The 25,597-nt window shown below is 36.8% G+C and overlaps 3 protein-coding genes across 3 annotated transcripts; all 3 read right to left on the bottom strand.

The window, feature by feature from the left end:
* Positions 1 to 2,672: 2,672 nt before the first annotated feature.
* LOC136283529 (unconventional myosin-VI-like) lies at positions 2,673 to 7,835 on the bottom strand. The gene is made up of 10 exons (XM_066172511.1): positions 7,610 to 7,835; positions 7,431 to 7,500; positions 6,139 to 6,212; positions 5,089 to 5,218; positions 4,468 to 4,527; positions 4,268 to 4,313; positions 4,078 to 4,139; positions 3,871 to 3,968; positions 3,390 to 3,554; positions 2,673 to 2,897 (listed from the first exon to the last, which is right to left on the bottom strand). The coding sequence occupies exons 1-10, from the start codon at positions 7,724 to 7,726 to the stop codon at positions 2,673 to 2,675; spliced, it is 1,047 nt and encodes a 348-aa protein (XP_066028608.1). The 5' UTR covers positions 7,727 to 7,835.
* Positions 7,836 to 8,752: 917 nt separating this feature from the next.
* LOC131793633 (fatty-acid amide hydrolase 2-like) lies at positions 8,753 to 12,684 on the bottom strand. Its single transcript, XM_059111066.2, has 2 exons — positions 11,772 to 12,684; positions 8,753 to 10,252 (listed from the first exon to the last, which is right to left on the bottom strand). The coding sequence occupies exons 1-2, from the start codon at positions 12,463 to 12,465 to the stop codon at positions 9,306 to 9,308; spliced, it is 1,641 nt and encodes a 546-aa protein (XP_058967049.2). The 5' UTR covers positions 12,466 to 12,684; the 3' UTR covers positions 8,753 to 9,305.
* Positions 12,685 to 14,057: 1,373 nt separating this feature from the next.
* LOC131793636 (sestrin-1-like) lies at positions 14,058 to 24,298 on the bottom strand. Its single transcript, XM_059111069.2, has 11 exons — positions 23,930 to 24,298; positions 23,767 to 23,832; positions 20,300 to 20,500; positions 19,647 to 19,676; positions 19,177 to 19,329; positions 18,309 to 18,648; positions 17,602 to 17,851; positions 16,958 to 17,063; positions 16,712 to 16,756; positions 16,290 to 16,364; positions 14,058 to 15,962 (listed from the first exon to the last, which is right to left on the bottom strand). The coding sequence occupies exons 1-11, from the start codon at positions 24,194 to 24,196 to the stop codon at positions 15,876 to 15,878; spliced, it is 1,620 nt and encodes a 539-aa protein (XP_058967052.2). The 5' UTR covers positions 24,197 to 24,298; the 3' UTR covers positions 14,058 to 15,875.
* Positions 24,299 to 25,597: the final 1,299 nt, after the last annotated feature.

The following is a 25,597-nucleotide window of genomic DNA, read 5'->3' on the forward strand; positions in this document are numbered from 1 at the left end:
AACAGGTGATATATTGAGCAGCAATGCTCCCACTCCTTTCGAATTGTCAGGCGTGGAACCGAGGGTAAGCCTTTCAGAAGGATTTAAGCTTTGTTTGATTTTGAGCACCGGGTTATTAGAGCGCTTTCGATTGAGTGCTCGTTAAACCGAAACCAAAGCAATTTCAACCGCCAATCATAGCAAGGAAGCCCCCTCGTGGTAAAAAAAAAAACAAAACAAAACAACATGAAGAGGGGAAAACGCGAGTAACCAAGTCGCGCTTGGTTGTATGTTTTGAATCTGATTGGTAGTCAAAGTGGCGCGAGTTTTCTGGACCAATCATTATAACGAATGTTGAGGAAAACCCGAGGCAATGCCAGATTATATTCGACACTCAATTGACAGTCGCTCTTAGCAACTTACCAATACAATCGTGATTGTCACACAACGTTACAGATTTGACCCCAAGCCCTTCTTTGTCGTACAACTCTTGTCCCTGTGCTTGGAAGCAGTGAAAGCACAATCAGAATGTATTTGACGTTAGTGTAACCGTTGACAAGTTAAAAACGAATTTTATGTTAATTTATTGCTGGAAATTCCAATCATTACTACTTACCTGTTTCAGTCTCTATCCATTAAAGAGTTGCTGCAGCTTTTCATTGCGGTAGTTGATGCCAAAACTGTTTCAAAGGCTGTTGAATTCGATAGTATTTGAAGATTAAGACACATGTTTGATTAAGAAATATCAGCAATTATCAATGATATATTGTGTGTATTACGGTAGAAAATAAAATGTAAAAAATCTTTGGAAACACACTGTTACAATACAAACCATTATTCATAGCATTATTCCATAACAAGTAATCATCATGCCCACATTAACATTCCCTCCCGTGTTTAGAACAGGGTTGTTATACAATCCAATATTCATCAAACACACATTGGCGGGTCAAAATCCACCATGAGTCTGAGTTTTGCTGCTATCGCATTTTTTTGTATTATGTTTTAGATCTCTTTTGCAAAGTGCCAAAGAAAGACGATATGTTCGCTAAATATTACATATTATATAAACAGCCAGAGTTTAATAAGGATTTCCAGCCCAGGAGACAAGCCGTAAACTGGACATGTGCCAAACTTACAATAATTGTCTCACGTGTGTTTGATCTGACCACATCAGCTGCTAAACGTCACTCGCCTTCGCGGTCCACTATGACACGCGTAAATAAATGAAGTGGCAAGGCGGTTTCACCATTCTCAATTAAGGAGAGCTATCAAGTTGAAAAACTCCAGAGCCAGAAATCCGTAACTACGCGTGCTGCATGTATTGCAATTCCATTTATCTTTAACAAGAAAACCTGGGGTATCATAGACTATTAAGTGACCAAATGGTAAGAAAGATGGAATTCTGTTCAGGCTCACCAAAGCCAGCGATGTTCCAAGCACACCAATGTAAGTTAAAAGAATCTTTAAAAGGGAAGCACTGAAGTGATCTGGGGCCAACAAATATGATTCAAACAGTGTGGGTGTAGAGAGCTTTTGCCAAACGCATCTCTAGCAAGCACAGGCCTGTTCTGTTTAAGGGCGAACTCGGTTTAAACAACGAAAAAAAACGAGAAGGCACCTGTGAGGGGCACATGTGTGTGGTTAAACCCATTTCCAAAGTAGGACCCTCTTCCGCAACTAAAGTTTTTGTTAATGAATGATATGTCTATGAGGAACATTCTTCCAATTATGAGTATAATACTTATAACTGTGCATTAAAATATTCCCTTGGCTTTGATAGTCATAATTTAGTCGAAACGGCAAGTGAAAATCCCCCACACCTTCCACAAAAAACCAAACTGCACCTGGAAAAATACTCCCTATGGTAGATAGCTATTTAGAGCTTTGATGTTATTAATAGAAGAAGTTAGGGGGTAACATTAAAGTTTGAAAAAGACCTTGCAAATCAATCACGAGCCTAAATGCAGTTTAAAAACGCACAACAGTTTTGATTAAATTTGTAATAACTTGGTGACGGTTTTTTTCTATCAGTAATGGCAATTTCAACTTACCGCTGGTGAACCAAAGAGCAAATTGACAATAGCAGCAAAAGCACTGAGTAAAATTAGAATTATGAGTGACAGGTGTTGATCAGATGAAATGTTAGAGAGAGCACCTAATATCAAAGGCATTTAACATTAATTAATTCTTACAAATGACACGACCTTGTAATAATATTAACTGAAGGCAGTAGCCAGGATAGTTATCACTAATTCACAAATCAATAATGATCTTTTCATTATGATTAAGGTAAAATGTGTTACTCAATTCAAACGTGGAATGTTGCAGTACAATATTCCCTGTGATTGATGCTGTCCACACCTCATGTTTGGACCCTCCAGCAGACATCGTCCTTGTAGGTAGAGACCATATCAGCTGCTTCAGACGAGCACATCTAACAGGCTTAGCAGCAGTATCAATTGCGAGTTAATACTTTTAGGTGATACTACAGAGCCACCTTAAAATTAAAAAAAAAACCCTTTAGAAAGGAAAATTCCGAAAGAAGAATAAGTTCATCCAACCTAGTATTAACTATCATGATGCAAATCATATAGTGTGATTTTACTGACAGGGCTATGGAGAGAGACAACTTTACAATCACAACAACACATAATTTTCAGTTACATTTGCAAATGAAATTATGTGATATATTATACCTTCTGTGTCTCCACTGTCATCAATGAAATGTTTCCAACATGAAGCACAGCAGCAACAACTCTGAAGATGTTGGCTTTCTCTTCTCCTGAAAAACCCACTCTGTTCATGGACTCATCCATTCTACGATAATCTGATGCATCATCAAGATTAGGGTCTGTGATTGAACCCTGCTTAAGTACTGCAACATGAAAAAAATCAAACCCATTGTGAACAGCATTCTAGAGAGAAACATTCTATTTGTGAAGTAAAACATAAAAAACTGTCTGAAAACTTTCCAGTATTCTCCCAACTCCCCTCAAATTTAGAGTGTTGATGATTCCATGAAACTCTGAGATCCCTACCATTCACTACATACTCTAATTCATTATGAAAATGAAATTTTTTATGCAGAAAAACAGCCCAGCATTTTTGATCTGGGTTTATACATATTAACTGCATATGCATATCCTGTGAGTTAACCCTTTAACCCCTAAGAATGACTAGAATCTAATAACAGCATTGTTCCTGAAATAAAAATGAAGGCAATGAGAATGAATCAAAGGATTGACAATTTAGGAAGCTCCTGATTGATGACAATTCTCTTAACAAGTACCATAAGACATGTTTAAGGATTAGTATTGAGAATATGTATACTGATGCTAGCATGTAAAGGGTTAGGTCATTGTAGGTTAGACATCACTAATGTAGCAAAAAGAGTTTGTTTAACATACCAGAAAATCTTCTGCCTTTGTAATGCCAAGCTTTGATTTTATTTGTTGAGGTGCTCCTGAACAAAGTCTGTAAAACACATGGTAATTTCTCTCCCCTTTACTTTGCTTGCAGATTCGAGATTTCTCCAAAAGATAATGTGAAATGAACCCACCAACAACTGTGACCTGTTGATCACAAAAAAGTAAACAGCTGCTTTTTGATCAAACAAAATGGATGTTATAATTAAGTTACTTACTTTTAAACCTAACAGTCAAGTAATTATGTTAAAAAGTAAGGAATAGCAATTAATTTGAAGGCAATAAATCATTTTATATTAAGCTGAAAGCTTCAGCTTCATTTCCCTCTTTGGGTTTTCTTCTACCAGGAGAATTACAGTGGGGGCAGGCGAGGGGGGAAATTCTGGCTCTCACTAACCACTCCCTCATGATACTTGAAAAACACTTTTTAGGTCAGTTCTAATATATATTTTTCAAAACAAACCTTCTCGTTGAAGTGAACTTCAACATACTTTCCAAATCGACTACTGTTGATGTTTCGCATTGTTTTGGCATTTCCAAAGGATTCAAGTAAGGGGTTAGCTGTTAAGGCAAGGTATAAAAAATTTCAGAAGATATTGATTTGAACAATTATCACTAAACAGTCATGTCAAATGTAAATTATTTAGTTGCATAACTTTTAATGTTTTACCTTCAATAATCCTCTGCTCAATGCGGCCCTGATCACCAGATCCCCAAGACTCAGTCAGATATCTGCGAAATGTGAAATAAACACTCATCAGTATTGTATATAAAATTAACCTCCTCCTGTGCCTATGCCTTTGAGTATATATCAGTGTAAGAATGACCATGGCATAGTAAACAAGATTTGAAACATATACCTTAAAATGTACTTGGTTGATTCTGTTTTTCCTGCACCACTTTCACCTGAAACAAGAAATTATTCAATATTACTATATACAGAGTTGCTAGTGTTTAGAGAATCGCATCATTTACATGATTATTTACCAAATCAAAAGCTTGGCTGAGATATGCCAGTTTAAGTATATTAACTACCATTCAAGATACAGAGTACACTCACCACTAACAATCAAAGACTGGCTCTGTTTATATGCTCTCATATCTCTGTAAGCCTTGTCAGCTGAAAATCAACATCAAAAAAAATGAAAATTACAAATTACTTTTTCAGATATGGAAAAATTGGTTCCATAAAGACTAAAGCTTGGTTAAAATATCTAAAAATTTGAAACAGAAGCTTCACTGTGTGGGCTGATTCACCAGTAAATAGTAGAGAGGTTAACTCTTCGATCCCTATTAAGAGTGACCAGCATCTAATTTCTCCTTATAACATCACCTTTGAATCATACATTAAGGTCGTGAGAATAAAGGACATGATCACCAACTAAAGAAGCTCTTGATTGTTAAACAAATTCTCCTTTTCAGCATCTTAGGAAAAGTGAGGAGAACAGCAAGGAGAAAATGCATACTGGCATAAGTGCATTAAGTGTTAAAGTATCTGCATCACTGAGAAAAAGCACAAAGAAGGATGGTCATTGTATAATTATGTATTATACCAGCAGTTACTGGCCATATACAACCCTGTAATGGTCTTTTTGATAAAGATTGGCAAAATTTCACCCAACAACTGATTTAAGAAATAAAATTTTCCCTAAACATAGTTATAATTATATTTCATGCTTACCAATAGCAAACACATGAGGTGGCAAAACCCCCAGTGACTTTCCATGATATTCTTTGATTCTTTCCTTTGAGTAAAGTTCTTTAATTTCATGATAAGGGTTGACAGCAAGAAGAATATTGGCCACATAAGTCGGCAGAGTAATGAAATCATAGGATGATGCTTGCTTGGTGATAAAGCTGAAAGTTATCAAAATTGATTATCTGCAGCAAATAGAGACAACAACACACTTCTTTCCTGGTGGCCAAGGGATCCTGTTTTAAACACATCCACATCATAGGATCCAATTACAAAAGACTTAATTTCAAAACAAAAACAACTTTTTTTTTAATCTTTTGTATCTATGCTAATCAGTTTGAGCTCTCCCTGCCTCAATTGCATCATAAGAAGAAAACTTTTAGTGCCCACTGAGGCAACAAGGACTCACAAATACAAAGTGTATTTCTGCTATTTTAGAAAAATGTGTATTAACTTTGAATAAATTGTCTCTTCCAACTATTATCATTACCATATGCTCTAGGATGCAGAGTAAAACACAATGACCTTAACATAAATTATTATAATCACAAAAAAAAATACAAAAGCAAATAAATAAGATCAAAATTCACCAATAGCAACCTAAACCTTAAATTTCCAAAGGCGATTAACATGTGACTTCTCCCTAAAATGTCTAAACATTATCCAGCAAACAGGTCATGAGAATATTCCAACTTATCAGGTAGAAGTTGTTATCTTGATCTATCACCAAATTCTCAAACTTATTTACAAGGAAACGTGTAGCAGCTAGAGGGGAGAATTAACAATCAGATCTTGGGAGTTAAAGAGTTAAGGGAGTTTTTAAGAGTTTTACAACAAAATGTTTTGCATAATGCTTTGAAAACTCTTCATTCTCAATGTGTCATGATTCAGTGACCATGATAATTACATATCAAGTAAGCCAGGTAACCATATCAGCTTCTTTTCAGGACAAAGAATAAGTGTCTATTTTAAGCATGCACTTGTGGTAAGCAAGAGTTGAAAATTGTAAGGCTCTATAATTTTAAGAGAACGTACATATATTTTGTCTTTCTGGTATCTAATTTTCAAGTTGTGTAACAAAGTGGCTTCATTGAGGAACATCAAAGAGCCTGAAAAAAATTTAGAAAATAAAATGCTATCAGTGCATCAGTTCAGTATCATTTATTCACAACAGTTCAGACCATAACAAAGGGGTCGTGTTAAGTTTCTATAACACAAAGCAGCCTAAAGTATTCATTACTTTTATTGGAGAAGAAATTGAAGTTACCCTAGGAGTTCACTGCTATGCATTTAAGGGCCGAACCTTGAATAAACCTGATGTCATCTTCAGAACATTTTCCAAACACAAAGCATGACAAGTGTTGCCTGGCTTGGTATCAAATTCAGGCAGGGTTAAGGGTGCTAACCTTGGGCCTTGCATCTCATGTTCACCAATCGCACATACTTAGACATAAATGTATGTTTGTACTTAAGTTATCTGGATGACTGTCCATGCACAAAGATTGCCCTGATCAGGATGCCCTTCCCCCTGATCTACACTGAACAAAAATCAAAGCTGTCCAGTGATAAAACCCTTTAGTGTTAATGTTTAAAACAATGAAAATAAATATGTAATAAAAGTGAAATTTGGCTCGGTTTATCTCACAAGCTCACAACAGCTATAAAAACATGACTAAGCCCTTTAATCATTATGCCATAAAATATTCAGCAAAAATTGACTGAACAAAATAGCCATAAAGTATATTAGGGTTTGCTTAGCTATGAACCGTTGCACCAAGTTTACCTTCTGAAGTTTCTTTTTTTCCTTCGCTTTTTTTCTACTTTTTTTCAGATTTTCTTGTGTGTCATAATGGAGTAACGTGTGGTTTTTTTGGTTTTCATTTCTTTTTATTTGACCCACGTACCTAGCTAGTGGTCGGAATCCTATAAATTTTTTACCGAAATTTTCTTTATATTTTTATTTCTCGCAATTTCAACCCATCTTTCAACTAAGTGTTGGCGATTTACATGATTTAAACGCTGACAGCGTGTAATAAATTGCAAGATTTTAAGATGCCAACACTGTCTGAATCAATTACAACAAGGAAATTCAATCAGTTTCTCCGAAAACATAGGGTAAAACATCTGTCAGAAAGTTACGAACTCACAATCACCTACGGATTGTGAAAATTTTATAGGCCAACAGACACTTTAAACTACGGGAAAATTATTTTAAAATCGACAAACTGATTCACCACAAACACTCAAAAGTCTAAATGTAAATCCACCAAGTTGATTCCTTACAACTGACACCTTACTGCTGGAGTTTTTTAAGAAAATAAACTTACAGTTATCCTCAAAATCTCTCGTGTTATCCTTCTCCGATGGGAACACTCTATCGTATGGAGCCGTTACAACCTACAAGGAAGTTCAAATTATATATTTCTCTTCATGATTTTAAACAGAAAGCATGGTTCTTCGCGGAACGCGCAAAATAATGCGTAGTGACTATTCCAGCTATTCAAACCTTTCCTTTCGCTCCATCCACCTCCACGCTGATCGTGTCCGATCCTAAATCGACTATTTCGCCCAAACGAAATCCATGTTCGTTATCGGGGACCCAGACCTTTTTTCCACCATCCATAGCGTTAGACAAGGTCTAAAACACGAAGTACATACAAAGATATCTGAAAAGGAAGTATTCTAACAACTCCACCAAAGAGCTTAACCACCAACTGGCGACTTTATTTTTCTTGCCGGTTCGCATTTGTGGTCACGTGAAAAAATCATATGACGTCATAGCAACAAGGACTTACCCTTCCGGCTAAGGGTGAAGTCAAGTGTAGTGAAGTGTTGTGTGTTATACGGCTTCAGTTTCTTGGTACAATACAAAAAATCAAATTAATTTTAACGTTTCTGTAAATAGAAAGAGAGTAAGGAATGGCAAGGTGAAAATTGGCTTTTGAAGACGTATTTACCAGCTGTATTGAAACGTGCATGGAAGGTTTTAACAAATGGAAAGAATGTTTATTTGATATACGAGAAGCTTCTTTTTTAATTTGAAAGGGAGCTTCGGATTGTTTTATTGAATTACATCACTCTACGAGATTTTGGGATTCTAGAGAAAACTACAATAGAAAAAGTTTAGAATGCAAACGCACGAAAAAGACACGATGTCACGACTGATCGCGGTTTTTTGTAATTGTGCTCTTTGAGGCGCGAAATAAGCGGCAAACCTTCACTGTGCGTATTCGCAGCTCTGCGGGCTACATAATTTAGTGTTAGCAACTGAGTTGAAAACGTAAATTGGCCACCGTAAAGAGTTAAAAGGCTGACGTTTCGAGCGTTAGCCCTTCGTCAGAGTGATTGGAGGAATTGTGGGTTGTGTGTGAGTTTATATGCAGAAAATAGAGCTACGCTATTGGTTGGAATATGATGACGAGAAAAAAGAATAAATTAGTTGAACGAAAAGCGCTCGTTGATACCGGGGGATTAAGAGTGCCGATTTGGAAGATAAATTTTTGTTCTGGTGTTTTGCGGCTTTCCGAACTGCGGACTACGGTTTGTTGTCTGGGTCGAACGTTTCCCGCCTTTTACAGCACTGTAGAATTACTTGACGTGGGCAGAGGTGACACACTATCACACCTAACCCTACGACATAATTTACTGCCAGTATTTATTTACTAACTTAAAAGTCTCCTTATAAATAAAACCCCTCTCCTGATTTAACTCACAACTTCAGAGAAATTTTGGGAACACTTTTGTAAGACATCCAATATTTAATACATCTGTAATATCCTGAAGGTTACTTCAGTGTTAAATCCAATGCTCTATTAAAAAGAATTGAAAGTGAAACAAGCTTTGCTCTTCTATTTAACCAGAATTAAAGTAGACTAAAAGCCCCATAATCCACCCCACAAGTCATTAGAAATCGGCGACAAAAGAAACATTCAGGTGAGGAGGAACTTTTAAGAAATTCGCCCAGTTGCGAAATATCACAATCGAAAATGTAGTCCGCTACTCGAACCACTCAATATAGCCCACGTAAATATCATTAAAACACCGAAAAATTACCTATCCTGACCACATAAATTTAAAAAGGGCATATTCACAAATTTGCTTTCAAAATCGACAATTTGGGTTTGAAAAGTGTCTTTAGGGTTATAAATGTCTTAGCAACCCTTTCCGCAACATCCACTGTAATTAACCCCTGACTTTATTATTCATATCTGCTTCTTCTGAGAATTTTTACCAGGGTAACAGGAATCCCACCCTCCAAAGTGACGTTCCAGTTGCTTCGCAACAGCGATTGACAGCCTGTCATTATTTCTTCCAGCCACGATCTGTATGCCCAGCGGCAGTCCATTTCTGTCAAGTCCAAGAGGGCATTGCGTGACTGGAAGATGAAGCACGTTGAAAATAGAAGTGTAACTGAAATTAAACGGGGCAAGGGATGGGCGATGATGTGAAAGCGCCGTACTTGGGTGAGAGGGATAAAGCAAAATGGCGTCTTCCCCGAGAAGGGTTTGAATTTCTTCTCTTAATTCGACTCCCATTTTCACAAAGTTTGATGCCACATCCGGCAGGCAGTTGGGCAAAGGCGCTCGAACTTGTTCAATCCCCGCGATCGTCAGGGTGACGTAATGATATTTTGAATAACCCAGGACATACTTGAAAATTTCGGTGAACGGGTTTATTGCTAGTGCCTCAGACTCATTGCTTAAATTCTGTGATGCGAATCTGTTATTCTCAGCTGCATGAACTGTAGCAGACCAGATGAGAGGAGAATACTGAAACAGGCTCATGTGAGTATCTTGAACTGTTGCATCATAGCGCTCCTGTAAGAAAGAGCAGACTTGTTGTAGGACCATCAGAATGTCGGGTTCCACAGGTGAAGTCAGGAAAGGGCCCTCTATGTCCAAAGTGTAAACTTTGAGAGATGAGAGATCTATTTCTTCGTCCAATCGAAGTTCATGGAGTCGAGGACCTGCCATAGCCTTCAGCATTAAGATGAGATCGTCGGCGTACCTACACAGTGGTCCCATAACTAGATACTCGTCGAAGGCCTCGCTAGTGCCTTTAGGGAAATGTCCTTGATTTGGGACTATGGAAGGACTTGGCTTATGACCAAATATTCCGTTGAAGAATGCGGGCATGCGCACACTTCCACCTGCAGGAGAGTTGGCACTATACTCAGTCATGTAAGATCACGTAAAGAGTAAAGGAAAATTTGAGGATGTACGTTAAGATCAAAAGTACTTCTAAATTGCATTTCGATGTCAGCAGGTTGATATCTCAAATTAGCAAGTATGATCAGCATCATTAGTGAAGTTTCTATTAAGTCAGGGACTTCAGAAATTTGTTCTTTGGCCTTTGAGCGAAAGGCATTAACCGTTTAACTCCCAAGATCGGATTGTTAATTTTCTCCCCTAGCTGCTGCACTTTTCTTTATGAATAAGTTACGAGACTTTGGTTTTAGATCAAAATAACAACTACCTGAGTTTGGGTATTCTCATTACCTGTTTGTTGGATAATGTATGAATATTATAGGGAAAAGTTACATGTTAATCACTCCTGGGAATTATAGGATTAAGGTCTTTCGAAACGTATATCTCGGAATGACCGAACCATTTGGCATTTTGCATGCATCAGTGGTAGTTTACATTCAAGCTGACCAGAGATTAAGACAGATATGAATATTAAAGTAGAGAATACGGTTTCAGAGACAGGATGTAAAAGTATGTGCCGGAGTCCAGCATGTTTAGGCGTAGAATTTCGCCGCTTTTATCACTACTAGGATCCCAATTCCTAACGCTGGACTGCTTGATGCAAGAAAGGAATATTATAAAGAAGGACTTTCTGCTAAACTTCATAATCTTTTTTTCTTTTCTTTTCTTTTTTTTTTAATAAGAAATTTGTTGGGGGTCCAATTGCACGAAGATGATAATAACTAAATTTAGAACAATTGTCAAATTTCGGGTTGCATTTCATTATACAGCTACCTTAGCTTGCCAAGTAGCCACAGGACGGCTTTGAGGTACACGTAGCTCACAAAAATAGGGTTTTTACACGCGGTATATCAAATAAGAAGATTTTGACGGTCATGGCACAAAGGTTAACAGAATACATCTGACACTTCAAAAACAATAAAATCACGCTTGGTTAAGTCTGAAAAGGCAGTGAAAGTCATTAGAATGCAACACTTGAGCGGTGATACTTTAAGTCTTAAGTTCTAAAGATTTCTTGCGGTTAAACAGGTGTTTTTTGTGAAATATCTCCATGTTTTGAAGACCTTGCCAAAACTAAGCCTAAGCCTTAAAGATCTCTAAAACTCTTAGAAAAAAAAAAAAAAAAAAAAAAGGAAAGAAAGAAAGACTTTGTGAAATGAATGAAAATACCGGCTGGTCAGAATGTGAGAGCCCTTTGCGATAGCGCTCACCGGCAAAAGCAAGTAAGAAGGACTGGGAATTACATAGGCCAGCCGTTGATTAAAACCAAAACATCCTAGATAGAATGAGCATGCAACTTTTCGCTTTTTTCTGCCTGCTACTATACAATTTTTTTAACTCTAAAGAATGAAAAAGTGCGTCACAAATCGTCAATGATTGACGATATGAGCCACTCCACTGAATACGATTATAATAATACAATTTTTAGTACGTCCAAAATAATTCCGACGATCCACTTACCGACATCAGAACCAACACCGCACACTGAACCAGCCGCGGAAATAATTGCCCCTTCCCCGCCAGAGCTACCTCCGGCTATTTTCGATGTGTCGTAAGGATTATTTGTTCTTCCGTACACGTTGTTAGCTGTCTCCCACCACATACACAACTCGCTACAGTTAGTGACAGCGATCGGAATCGCACCAGCTCGCAAGAGATTTTCAACAACATTCGCATTTTTAGTAGCAATCGTGTTCTTACGATCCACAAGTCCGGCTGAATGAGGGAATCCTTTACATGCAAGTGATTCTTTCACCGTTACAGGAACTCCAAGCAAAGGTTTAGTCATTAAAACAGATTTTTCGTCGTTCAATTCGCTTGAATCGAGAACCTTGTCAATACCTCTTGCCTCTTCCAAGGCTTCGTGGAATCGATCCGCTACAACAGCATTTATCAAGGGATTAACTTCGTGAATCCTGTCGATAAAGGCTTGAATCACTTCCACACAAGTCATCCTTCGTTGTTTTATATACTGCACAATATCTTTGGCTGATAATTTCAAAATCGGATTGGAAGGCCCGCTAACAATAGTACCTCGTTGTTTTCCATAAATAAACTCCGATAATCGAACACTGAAATCCCACAGAAAACCAACAGACTCTAACGTCCTAAATACCAGAGAAAAAACCGATAGAAAAATCCTGATCAAACCCATCTCGAGTATAATTGTTTACACGGCAGCGCTGTGAACAACACGTCATAGAAGTGTCCTTTGTTTGCCGTTTAGAGCTGTTTCAGTATATATGAATTTTTAAATACAATTTAGCATAATTCATGCTTGCCGTTTCCGCGGTTAACAAATCCCTCAATTCATTGGATCAAAAGACCTAAACACATTCCCGGAGGTTTTTCCGAGACTTCCTATTCCTCTGTCTCTAAGTAATTTTACGTGACCTCTCTTCAGTGAGAAACATCCACAAACGTTGACAACTAACTTATTTGATGATCGCTTATCGCAACCTTACAAAAAACACGCGATCTCTATCAGGCGCAACTGTTCTCTGTTCAGCTCTACTTTCTCAGAAGTGTTTCTAACTTTCCTATTCCCTCGAATCCTAATTACATATCCATCCTATGACTGAGTAGAAACAATAAACACAAAGGTGTTCATTGGTTAAGTGAGGAGTAATCATTTATTCGTTCAATAGCAACATTCGACATTGCACCAAAGCAAATTATCACGAACGTTCACTAATTCGAACTAAGGATTGCCATGAACTCTGTGGTAGCAGGGCTGTAACAGTCTTCAAAATACTTTCATAGATAAAATAAAAAACTACACTACTGATGACCCGGCTAAAGATAACTTGGTAAAACACTCAAGTTGGAGAACAGGCCATTCCTGCTTCTTGCTCTTCAGGGGGTATTGTTTCCCGAAAAAATGACCGCGAAGGAGTTAAACATCTGCTGTTGGGTACAATTACATTCATGTCTGATCCCCACGAACCGTTAGTGTTTCGGCCTTGGGACTAGCTTTAAAAATCGAAACTTGAAAAAGCTAATACGTTAAAATGATATTCTCTGAGGGTTGGCAAGAGTGAATCCGGCCCAACGCACTGCTTTTCTTGAAGATGTTCGCCCTCTGACTGTGACATAGTGTAAAATATATTACGAAAAGCTATAAAAATAATGGTAAATAAGTTTCGAAATATCACGTGTCAAATAAACTTTTTAATGTTTTGCCACACTTACTCCGTGTTCATAAAATAAAATTGACTGCCTGGAATCGAAAAGAAAGGCACTGTTCATATTTCCAACAACGAGCAGTTACGAAACTTTTTAGAACAGAATTTACCCTACAACTAGCGATTCTTGCAGGCCACCGCAGTGGTCCTATATTTTCTTTGAATGACGCAAGTACGTAGTTTGGTTTCTCTTTGTTTAAATTATCTTTATACGCTCTCTTTGATTTCAGTTTTAGACAGCTGTGAAGTGTGCCCTTAAATATTCAGTCTGTTAGTGGCTTCAAAATGAAGGCTTCGATTTGCTGTTTTAGCAATCTACCGAACTGCACACAATCATAATATACATAATGAATCATTAAAGATATTTCAATCACATGTTATATCCTGTTAACTGTCCTTGGAAAATTGGACTTTTCATGATGGAAGAGCGAGTGATATAGATCCATTAATAAACCTGAATAAGAAAAATACTCTGAACGATTTCGATCGTCAAATTAAACACTATATTGATTGATCTCATCTGTCACTCCTCCTTGGAGATAAAAAGTCAGACATTTGCACCTTTGTTTTAAGCATAATTATATGATATCTTTAATAATGGCTCTTAAAAATACATAACAAACAAAAATACAGCCTGCCCCAAGTGATATACTCCAAATCAGTGGGACTACGTCATCTTTGGAGCAAACTGCATAACTTCCTCTCTGGCAACTAAGCAAATGTCTCCAACACTACAATAATTTTGATGCAAAATGAACCACAATTTAAGACTATAAGATAGCTGATTTAAGTGATACATTTTATTCTGACACTTTTCCATAAGTATTAGGCGAAATGCATCAAAACCAGGGTCACCGAGGCTTGGAACGTGACTAAATCGCCTTTTTGGTATCGCCGTATTTCACTCATTTCCGAGGGCTAACATACAGTAAAAAAAGAAATGAGCACGTATCAGGTCCGTTGAGGCTGAAATCGAACTCCATTGAGCAATTAACCTGATTTTATTCTTTCAGAATATACAAGAGTTTGAAAACAAAATTTGTTTACAGTTCTGATGTCATAATGGTGGTTGAGAAATGATTTCGCTTGTTTCAAATACCAGGCATCACAAGATACTCTACGACAAGCGATTAATTTCCCCCACCTTTATGTTCGCTTCAAAATTTAGTAATGACCTCTACTGAAGTAACATTTAATATCAAGATGATAAAATATACTCAGTCGTAAGCACATCCACTGAGGAACGAGACAGTTCAGAAGGGCAAGAAGTAAAAGACTAGATACCTTCTCACCGCAAGAGTGATTTGCTGAAGGTTCTTAGTCGAGCGAAATTAATCCGACATCCACACTGTATGTAGTACAGTATTGGTTAACTAATAATCTTAATTGCCCTTCTGTAGTAAATATCAGTTTAAAAATGTTCTTGCTGCACTTTGATCATACACGCAATAGCGCATATGAGATGATCTGACAAATCAGAAAGGGTTGAAAAGCACAGCCAATCAAATAAAACTCCTCACGCCATCGTTGTCCGTCACGTGATCTTAAGCCCTCCCTTCTTGTCAATTAAACATTTCTACACTAGCCTGTGACTAGCTCTTTGTGCCATCCCAAAATTTTGGACTTTTCTGACAGTCTCCTTTCACAAACCGCTTAGAACATCTCGTATAAATAAATGAAAAAATAGATTTTACTTTACACACAACTACCATTCCATTCTGAATTGTAGTAAGGACACTGTGGTGTCAACAGTTTGCTGTTGTAGTTTGAAATCTCTGTTTTTTTCCCCAGAAACGAAAGCTACGAAGTACATCCCAATTCCTGATCTTTTTTTTTTCATCCACTCAAAATCTAGAAGGCCACTATCAAACATTACTAGGCATCTCTAGCATTTCAGATCTAAGTTACCCACTCAACAAACAACTAAAATGGAAGAAGCCAGCAAAGATATTTCTAATTACCTTCTTAGAATAAGACACAATTTCTTGTTGTCGAGTGCAGACTTGGAAATGTTACAATACTTGCTTTCTTAAGGATAACAAAAACAAAACAATATTGAAATGCAAAAGTTTCTCAAACTTGAAGCATTGTAATATTTGTTTTCCTCATTCAAATAAAAATATTCTCGAGACATTTTCATTTAAACGAGACAGCCAAAATGATTTAGAATACTGGGAAACGAGAGAGATAAATTTCCAAATCACTCCAAAAATTTAAAAACGACAACAACAATTTGTACTCTTAAGAAAGCTGTCAACATAAGATAATAAATATAATCAGGATTAACCAACAAGGGATTATCCTCTATTCAATACTAGTTTTACGATTCTAACTCTATACATCACGTGGTACATCGCGTCAAATATCGTCACGTGGTACATCACGTCATATACTTCATTATTGCTCTTAATGCGTACAGAAGTTCAGCCTGAAGGCGAGACTCCAACAGTAAAAGGTTGATATGAACCTAACAGTGAAATGAAGATTTATTCAAGTTACTGATGTGCCATGCTGAGATGCGAAGAAATAGGAAATAAAATAACTTCTCAGATGAACAGTAACCCCAGGAGACGAGGCAACGTTCTTTAAATAATCGCCACAGGCATTCCACAATTACCCCAATCAATATTCACATTTAGTATAACTAAGTCCCACCTCACTAACTGTAAGGCCACAGCATTACCAACACAGAGAGAACGGTCATAGATACAGTATCTGGATTTTGATTTCAATTGTTAGTTTGTTTGCTTTCTCTTTTTTTTTTTTTTTCTACGCAGGATTGGACAGATCATACCTTCTCTGAATGGTCAAGGTCTGGCATAAATCCCATGTAGTCATCAACGGTAACTTTTTCGGGACGGCAAGCAACCTATAAGAAATATCAAAGGTCATTCCCCTCTTTGACTGATAAGTTCTATTCATTGCATAATTTTTTTCAAAAACTCAGTTGTCTACAGTCTATTGACCCTTTGACTCCCTCAAAGTGACTAGAATCTACTTCCTCCTTGTGACATCAGCCCTGAATCACACATTAAGGTCACAAGATTAAAGGAAATGATCACCAACTGAAGAAGCTCGACTGTTAAACAAAGTCTCCTCGTCAGCAACTTAAGAAATGTATAGAGAACAATATAGACAGTATGCATACTGTTGTTTGGAGGCAAAGGGTTCAAAGGAAATTTGGAAAATGACAATTGAAAGATCACAACCACTAACCACTTTAATGTACTTTTTAAATGGTCTTTCCAACAGCTTGTTAACCTACAAGATAAAAAAACTGCTTCTTGAAACTGCATTATTTTTAAAATGACTATTACTTTCCATTACCTAAATTTCAAGTCTCAGATTCACATATACATTACCATATCTCACAGCAAACTACTACAATACATCTCTTCTAGTATGAAACATGCACCTGCTTTTTTATTTTTTTCTATGTGGATTGTGAAAATGAAAATTTACCTCAGTGTATAGGTAATCATCATGATATATGCCAAAAACCAAATGAATATAGTTCCAAGTAGCTGTGCGAAAAGTTGATGTGTCCACATTTTCCACTTTACCCAACCTGAGATCATAACAAAATGATGTTCACCTATGCATAGTGTTTTATAAAATAATTATAAATTCTGAAAAAGTGTTGCTGTTAAATATGACTATGCAGCTTTTGTGCAAATTTCTTTTGGTGAATTTTTCATTGACAAATGAGTGCTTGTTCTTGCAAATACTTGCTCAGCGGTCAATTTAAGCAATGCATTCTTGTCAAAGACAAAGGCCAAAAGTGAACTCTAATGTTACTCATTTTTCCTCTTGTCTCTAGATCAACCCTGTAGAAAAATCATCTCTTGTTTATGGCTTGTGCAGGTATTTTTGTTTCATCCCATAATCACTAGAAGCAGATTGCAACATGTAAATTTTTTCCATTTGCCATAAAAGTTATGATGCGCCTCTCCAATATCTCAGATTTCATTCAACTTCAACATGGACTTTATCTTAACACTGACACTCAGATCTCATAAAATAAAAATCTGGTTTGAAAGTTGCACAGTGGGGTGAGACCACCAATTACTGACTACTACTTCTGACAAAGGATAAACATTGCTTACGTGTTATACGTCAGGTTGAATGCACAGCTGAATTTATCGTCCAACATCTGACCCATGTCAGGGTAGAGTCTGTTGATAAGCGAAAAGCCATGCTCTTCCCACGAGTAATCTTGCACTCGGAAGGTTGATATATCACTTTCTTCTCTGCTTGCAAAATCATAGTAACAAAATGAGGCATCTGTTAGGTACCTTGCTATACCTGGCTGAGGTGCTTCATTGGCAACTGAAACTTTGTCTTTACAAGTGGAAACTAGAAATGTAAAAGAGAAGGTAGTGTAACAAACAACAACTTCTAGCAAAGGAAAATCTCTTGAGCTAGGTGTAAGCTAAGCTATACAAGACTTATCTTGGCTCAAATTGCCTAAGAAATGATATAAAAACTGCCAATGAAAGTAGCCACAGACTTACGAAAAGTATTCCAAGCTGAGTGCAATCAAGGCAAGAGGAAATTCAAGTGACATAACCTACGCACACTTATATTCATTGGTAAAAATTTAATGACTGACAATTTTGTCTGTGCTTGAGTACTTTTGTTTGTTCCAGATTAGTGGCAAATGAGAGAATAGGGTATGTGTAAAGTAAAAGCAGAGGCACATTAAAAATAACCAGAACCAAGACTATCCATAAGCTGGTTAAACCATGAATAGGCTTAACTTCATTTATAACAACACGTAACAACAGCTTTCACACAAAACACCTTCTCCTACCTTCTCCACTTTCTACTTTTTCAAACTGTTGAAACAGTTCCTCCTGTGTGGTCTCCAGAAGTGTATCCTGTTTGGCTTCTGCCTCCTTCATTTTCTCCACCAGGTTTTTCACGCTTGATTGATTGTCCACACCATTAACAGGAAGGTTATCTCCTTCAATTATTGCTTTGTTAAACTCAGAGAGTGACTGTGTTTTATACGTGTGCCCTCTGTCAAAGTCTATTTCTGGTGTTATTCCACAGCCATATACAAAGCTACACAGACTGTGGGTATGAACGAGGATTACAATGGCCTGGACGAGTTCTGAAAGTGACCAATTGTCTTGTCCTTTGAGAAGGTTCTGAAACACGACATTGAAATATTTCATGACACTATGACAGTTAAAACACGATCACAGTCAATGTTCCAAGGCTGAATGCAATGTTGCAGCACACAAGTAAATGGGATCACAGTCAATGTTTGGCTGAAAACAACTTTTCTTTCTTGAAGTAGCAAGTCTTAAAAAGTCACTATTTTAGTTGTACAGGTTTTCATTATTACTGTTTATTCATAAATATATCCTTGTTTAGACAAAATCATCATTTAGAGGAAACCAGATTTGTCATTTCTTTTATTATTGTAATAAAGAGAAAATGTTGTCCAGACATTGTGTCTGACCTTGTTGGACACTTGCCAATTTAGCCAGACATAATCCAATGAAAAACAGTAATCTGAAGCCCTGTTGTCTTCTGGTCAAAAACCAGTAAGATACATGCACATGCAGTCATCAAGTTTCATGTTCCCTTTAATACCTCAATGTTACAGTTTACTTTACCACATTTTATATTTACATGTACTTCTTAGACTCCAACCCAATTTTGACACCTACCTCAATGTGACTAGCTTTCAGTAGCCATGGCTGGTGTGCTAAGATCTTGTTGATCTCACAGAGAGCTCTTAGTTTGGCTGGAATGTAGTTCAGGCCTTGAAGCCATTCCTTCTCTCCTTGTTGTTTCAGAAACTCTATCTCATACAATCGTACCTAAAAAAGGACAATTCAAATGCCAATTACAACTAAGAGTACAATAAATGGCAAGTTGTCCCAGAATGATAGCACAGTTACTGTCTCAATGTCTCAATTGTCAATGTCAAAATAATTGCCCTGAACACAATAATCATACTGTGGAAAATTCCTTTTCCATGTCTGTAAAATAACAGATTAAATAACCTTTAGTTAGTTTATATAACTCAATTTGACACAGGGAGTTCTTGAAGGTAGTCTGACTGTTTGGAAATGGTTAAACACACTAACTACAGATGGGAAAAATTAACTTTTGTTATAGGAGTTGTAATACATACCAAGAAGCAACAGCGATGCCTGCTTGCACCCTAAAAAAATGAAACCAATTAACAACAATTCATTTCAAAAAAAGACGAAAAATGTATTTTGTACCCTAATATATTCCTTAATATTTTGTAAAAATTCTAATCTCACTTAAATCCTTTAGACTATAACTACTAAGAAATAAAAATATTACAGGGTTCTGCATGACTGCTGTGAACAGGCTGCAAATTCAGCCTTTATAGTTTGAATTACTTGCCATGGTGACCAAGATGGTTGCAGCTTGAAGACCTCACTACAAACAGCACTATTCTTAATGCCAGCAAAAATGAAATGTGCCATTCACATATGGAACAGGACTCCCATAAAACATAAACTCCTTTTCAAAGCACAACAAATTGTTCAGTCCTTTTCCATTTCTCTTCATGCTCAACATGTTACTCCCACTGGGAGATAACTGGAATGAAATCTCTCCCACTGACAAAACACTATCCACCAAAGAGGTGGTCAGATCAGACCAACCTATCTGTTGGAGGTTGTTATTTAGATATTTTACCAAATGTAAATTGCAATGTAACTACTAAAGAGAATAACTATACCATTTAATTAATAATTATGGGAATGAAAAGCTGGGTAGGGTTGCACTATGAAAAACAACTACTGCACTAACCATGATAGCAATGTAACATCTCCAGATAAAAGGTAGGGGACCTTCCCCTTTAAACATAGAAAACTCAGTCTTAAGGAAGCATTCCAGGTACTGAGGGTGAAGTGCAATCAGAGAAGTGACATTTGTGACACGTCCACTTAACAGGAAGGATTCCACAAGCAAGCTAAGCACCTGCTCATCATCAGTGTCCATAGAAGGAACCTGTTCAAGGATGCATATGTTTAGTACTACAAAATAATAAGTGATTGATGCAAAGCATTGCATATACAGGGTTTTATATAGGGTTCATAGCTCTGAGATTTCTGATATTTAACTCATCACCACAGCAATATTAATCGAGAGCAGGGATAATCAAAGTGTGCAGGTGCTGGCTAATTATGATTTTCATCTTTTTTGGTTTTTCTCTGTTAGCTTGTTGTTTCTTTTTATTCTAACATTTGTTTTTGTAGCATGTTCTTCAGAATCTAAGTTGATTGATGTCTCAGACTTCCCAGTAATTATTGCAATATCAAACACATTTAACTGCCTTGAATGTTTATTTTGAGGATCAAAGACTTCAAACGAATGTGTGTAGGATGTAATTGCCTGCAAACTCAGCTGGTAAATTTGCAAGACTATGCTGCTAGCTCTGTCTATCTTCGATTAAAGACATTGCAGAAAAGGCAAGAAAATTGACTGCAAAACTTGAAGCAATGCTCCTCCTTCTTACTTTTCAGCAACAGCAACTTTGCTCATTTCAAGGCAAATTGTACCAATATAATAGTAGAAATTGTAGTGATGCCATTGTAAGCACTAAGTAATAACTCAAATATTGAATGTGTAGAAGAACATGTTTTAATTTTTGCAAAACCACTTGGGAAGGTTTATCAGTTTATCTATACTCCCATTCTTCAGGATGTTTTGCAACCTCAGGGGGGGAAGAAATTGCGAATGTATTTTCTCAACAAAATATATGACAAAAACTCAGCTATTACACTATGATAGGCAAGGCATTCCATTGACAAATTAAAAGAAACTTTTTATACTTTTTGCATTTCAAATGTTTGAAGAAATCATTAAAATCAAATTCACACATGTCTATTATTTATGCAAATTTAGATTAAGCATACAAATTACACTGTGTTGCCTTTCTAAATGTTTCTGTTTATGTGTAAGGCATAAATGGAGCTGTAAATTATAGACTGAATTAAATTATGTACCTTGAAACAATGCTTAAAGTTTTACAATTGGGATTGGCAGATAAAAGAAGCAAACCAAAGCCAGGGAAAGAGTAGGTGGTGCACTGTCTTTTGATAACACATATTTACTCACTGTGACAAGTTGGTCACAGGGTTAAGAGATATGTTAAAATGTGATATTTCTGATGCAAAACTGTACTTGCCTTTCGGTAGTATCTGTAGGAACAAAGGCTTTTTTTGTAATGACCCTGACTGACTAACTTCATTTAGCAAAATATAGAACCATCTAACAGTTTTGGGTTAACAAGGCAAAAAGCAATGCAGAGAGCTTTGGAACACAAATGAAAAGAGAATAAGCTCATGAGCTAGATTTTGTGGTAACGTAGGAAGGGAATTTGAAAGTGAACAACATGTGAGCAAACACACATGGCAATATAAATTAACCACAAGCAACACTTTTAAATTCTATTCCACAATGCTGCTGCTCACAGTTAATTATCTAGATCAAACCAACTGGGTGAAGCCATAGTTTAGCATTAGGGAATGATGGTTTGAAAGCGAGGTTCTCCCACCTACTCAGCTCTTAATTCTCTTCACCAATGTTTCATTATGCTAAATACAAAATATTTTGTGCCCTCTTTGCCTTTCCCTCCATTAGGATTTTTCTTTCCAATAATTGAAACAATAAGTTACTGTAATATCTTGGTGAATTTGTTTTGAGGTTAACTTATCACAAAATGTTTTCATATCATTAAAATTTTCATCTCAACTTACTTCACTTACCAAAAAAAAAAAAAACAAAGAAGACAAAACATTGCCTTAAAACTGGAATTAGCCCTTTTTTCTGGAGGGTTTCCTGAGATGACAATCAGTTTGTCATTGACAAGATTTTGTTCCAAATCTTTCCCAGATTTGAGCTTCATCACTCCAACATTGTCTGGTTTTGTTTCAATTTTATGCTTGTCCCATGCAATCATCACATACTGTCCAATTTACACATGCAAATATGATACATTGCCTCAGAGAGGAAAATATTCAAATTTAGTGAAGCTCTATGACAACTGACTCCTAGACTAGTCAGTGTTATATTGAAGAAAGCAATATCCTGTTGTAAATTTAGCCTGGAGTGTTTAGAATGAACACAAAACCACATGCTTCTTTCCTTCCCTTTTGCTGCTCACATCAGTTTTTTCATGGGGAAAACCCTATTTGTTTATTTTCATTGTTCACTGGTGAGGTTTATTACCGTGATCTCAATGAAGAAGGATTTTGCTTTATACATAAATCGAGACAGAAAGCTTGTATTGTTAATGTTTCAACAGTAACTAAACGATATGAGAAATGTAATACACACAATGTACCTCAATCCACTCTACAGTTACACAATCAGTATTAGCAGAAGCATATAATATTAGTCCCTAGGCATGCAGGGTCTACCTACACGATTCTCCACACATAAGCCTTAAAATAACTAACAATCTATTGCTGGATAAAAATTTCTACCTGTGGGAGATTCCAAGGTAACATAAAGGTCCCAATAATAATTTTGAAATATCTATATCTACGCCCTCAAGCGGACAATCAGATGGAATTAACAATGTCGAATCACCAGACGGAATTAACAATGTCGAATCACCAGACCGAATTACAAATAAAACAATTCAGACTAGTGACGCACAATATGCGTAAATGATAAATTTTAATTGCTGTTGAGACTTAAAAACATATCTCATGGACCTTAGGACCTGAACTTCAGATCAATAAATATTTAAGCCGGTGGACCGAAATACGAAGATTTGCAGAAACATCATTTGCCAGCAGCAAATTCGCTTTCACTGCACAGCATTTGAGATCAAATGCTTCAGTCTACCTGAGGTACAGTATTCTTTTCGTAATGAAAAGAAATGAGATTAGTCCGTTTTTGCTTTGTGCTAATATTCTCGCGGCACGCAAGGGTGTCCATGAGATAAAAAGGCATGAAATATGGAAAGTAGAAGATACTGTAGAGATAGAGAATAGGTACAATAGATAAATCCATTCGGCAGGGTACAAATCTCAAATTAATAAGTAAAGTACTTTGAACAGAATATGCTGAAAATTCTTTGCAGAGGTCGAAGAGGATTGGGTTAGTTCTCTATTACTGTTCGTTAAGACCAAAAAGGCAAGGTTTACAAATACCGGTTCGGCTGGCACTGGGATGATGCAACTTGAGTTTGACCTTTTGAACCAATACAGGAGATTTTTAGCGGACGAACTACGATTACTCTAAAAACAGCGATGAATAAATACCTTTTTTGACGGAATAAACATCGAAGGCCCCTTGTGAATCGTTCGAGGAACCTTAATACCTTTTTCCTAGAGAAAAAATAACAAAAGCTGAGCGGCCATTTCTTCAAAGGAAGTGGTAAACATGACACAAATGGCTAGATCCGATACTTCACATGTTCCTTACCTTCACGGCGAGGAGCAACTCTGTACAACGCTCCCTGATATCCGAAAAGGGACTTCTAAATGACAGTCTCAAAATACAAGGCAAAACACTCGAAGAAAAGTTTTCAAACCCATTTTCCCCATTTTCTTGATGTCTGTTTGTCCACGCTTTTAGTGTTTTCCCTAGCAATTCAAGGAATTCAAGCCGCGAAGTTACGTCTCTTGTTTGCAAGCCACACAGATCTCTGATGGTGTCTATCTCACTGGGTAAGTCTTCTTCATCGTTCATGATTCCAGGATCAATCCTCAGCGAAGAAAGCTAAGGAAATTCTTATGAAACTACCAACATATCCTCTAGGGTATGAGAGGCTTTTTCTCCGACAGCCATGATGTGACACTTCTCAGTGAAACCTATCGATATCAGCCACTCAAAACGCTTACGGGTACTGACGTCAATGACACACCTCCAAGTTTACCATATATAGCAAGAGGAGGTAAACTATAATACGTCAAGAACTTGGACAGGGAATAATGATCGTTAGTGCAAAATGGCACGACTGACTTATTATAAGCTGACAACGTAAGAAGGGGATTTGATATCACAAAGAATTATCATAAGTCGTAATATTTCCTTTCTTTGGGATAATGAATCTTCCGTTTCTGGATCAAAATCAAGTTTATTATCTTCCATGTTGAGATGAATAGTCAAATGAAAAAGCAAATAGGAAATTTGTCATGTTTGCTTTAATAATAGGTTTACATCACTACACTACACCAGTTCAAATCCAATGTTTTGGATAACCATGTTCAGTTCCCTGTTCAAGCCTTTTTCAAGCATTAAAAGAAAACCAGAGATAAAAATTCGCCATTCAGTACAAACCAATAATTTTTTTTGACATTAATTACCGTGAAATTCAGGTAAAATCATCTGTTTCACTCGAGTGTATGGTGGATTGTAATGAATTATTCACTTCCCTCGCTAAAGGAAACTTCATAACTCAAACGGACGGGAAGTCTTTGGAGAAAAATGACTCCCAAGGCTATTTTTACGACCCGCTTCGATTGATTCCGTAACGAGCGCATCTAAAATTCAGAGAAAATACCTATTTCTTATTGTTGGTTGAAAAAGAACCTATCATCTCAGAAAGGCTGAAAATAAGTCGTTTCTAAGACGGTAGGGGGCACGCATTATCTTTTTTAATTAAGTGAGGATGATTTAAAACTTTACACGTGAATGCTGGAGTAGTTTTGATTCTGCCGCCAAACCACAGGGAAAACCCTGAACATAGACTCGTGGAGGTAAATTCCTGGAAAAATAACATGGAATTTCTGAGAAACTATACGTCACAAGTGACAGTTTTAGAGCTTCAGGTCAAATCTCACGGTGAAGGAAGTCGGGTTAAGACTATTCTTAGTAACAATCAAAATTAAACGAAAATTTGAACCTACAACGGAAAGTAGATGTCAAATAAAGTAAAATCGAGCAAGGCGGAATCTTAGGTCATTAGTTTTAACTGGTAATTTTCACTCGTTAGGGCTCATTTCATTAGCCCTGAGGAATATGGATGATGGGGGTCACATTATTCCATCTTCGGGTAATGGACAGCCTGTGGTGTTCTAAAGTACAGGTCATCCGTGCCATCTGTTTTTTAATCCTTAATTCGAGCGAATTAGTGTAAATAATGTCACG

This window comes from Pocillopora verrucosa, chromosome 9 (genome assembly GCF_036669915.1).
Source record: "Pocillopora verrucosa isolate sample1 chromosome 9, ASM3666991v2, whole genome shotgun sequence".
NCBI lineage: Eukaryota > Metazoa > Cnidaria > Anthozoa > Scleractinia > Pocilloporidae > Pocillopora > Pocillopora verrucosa.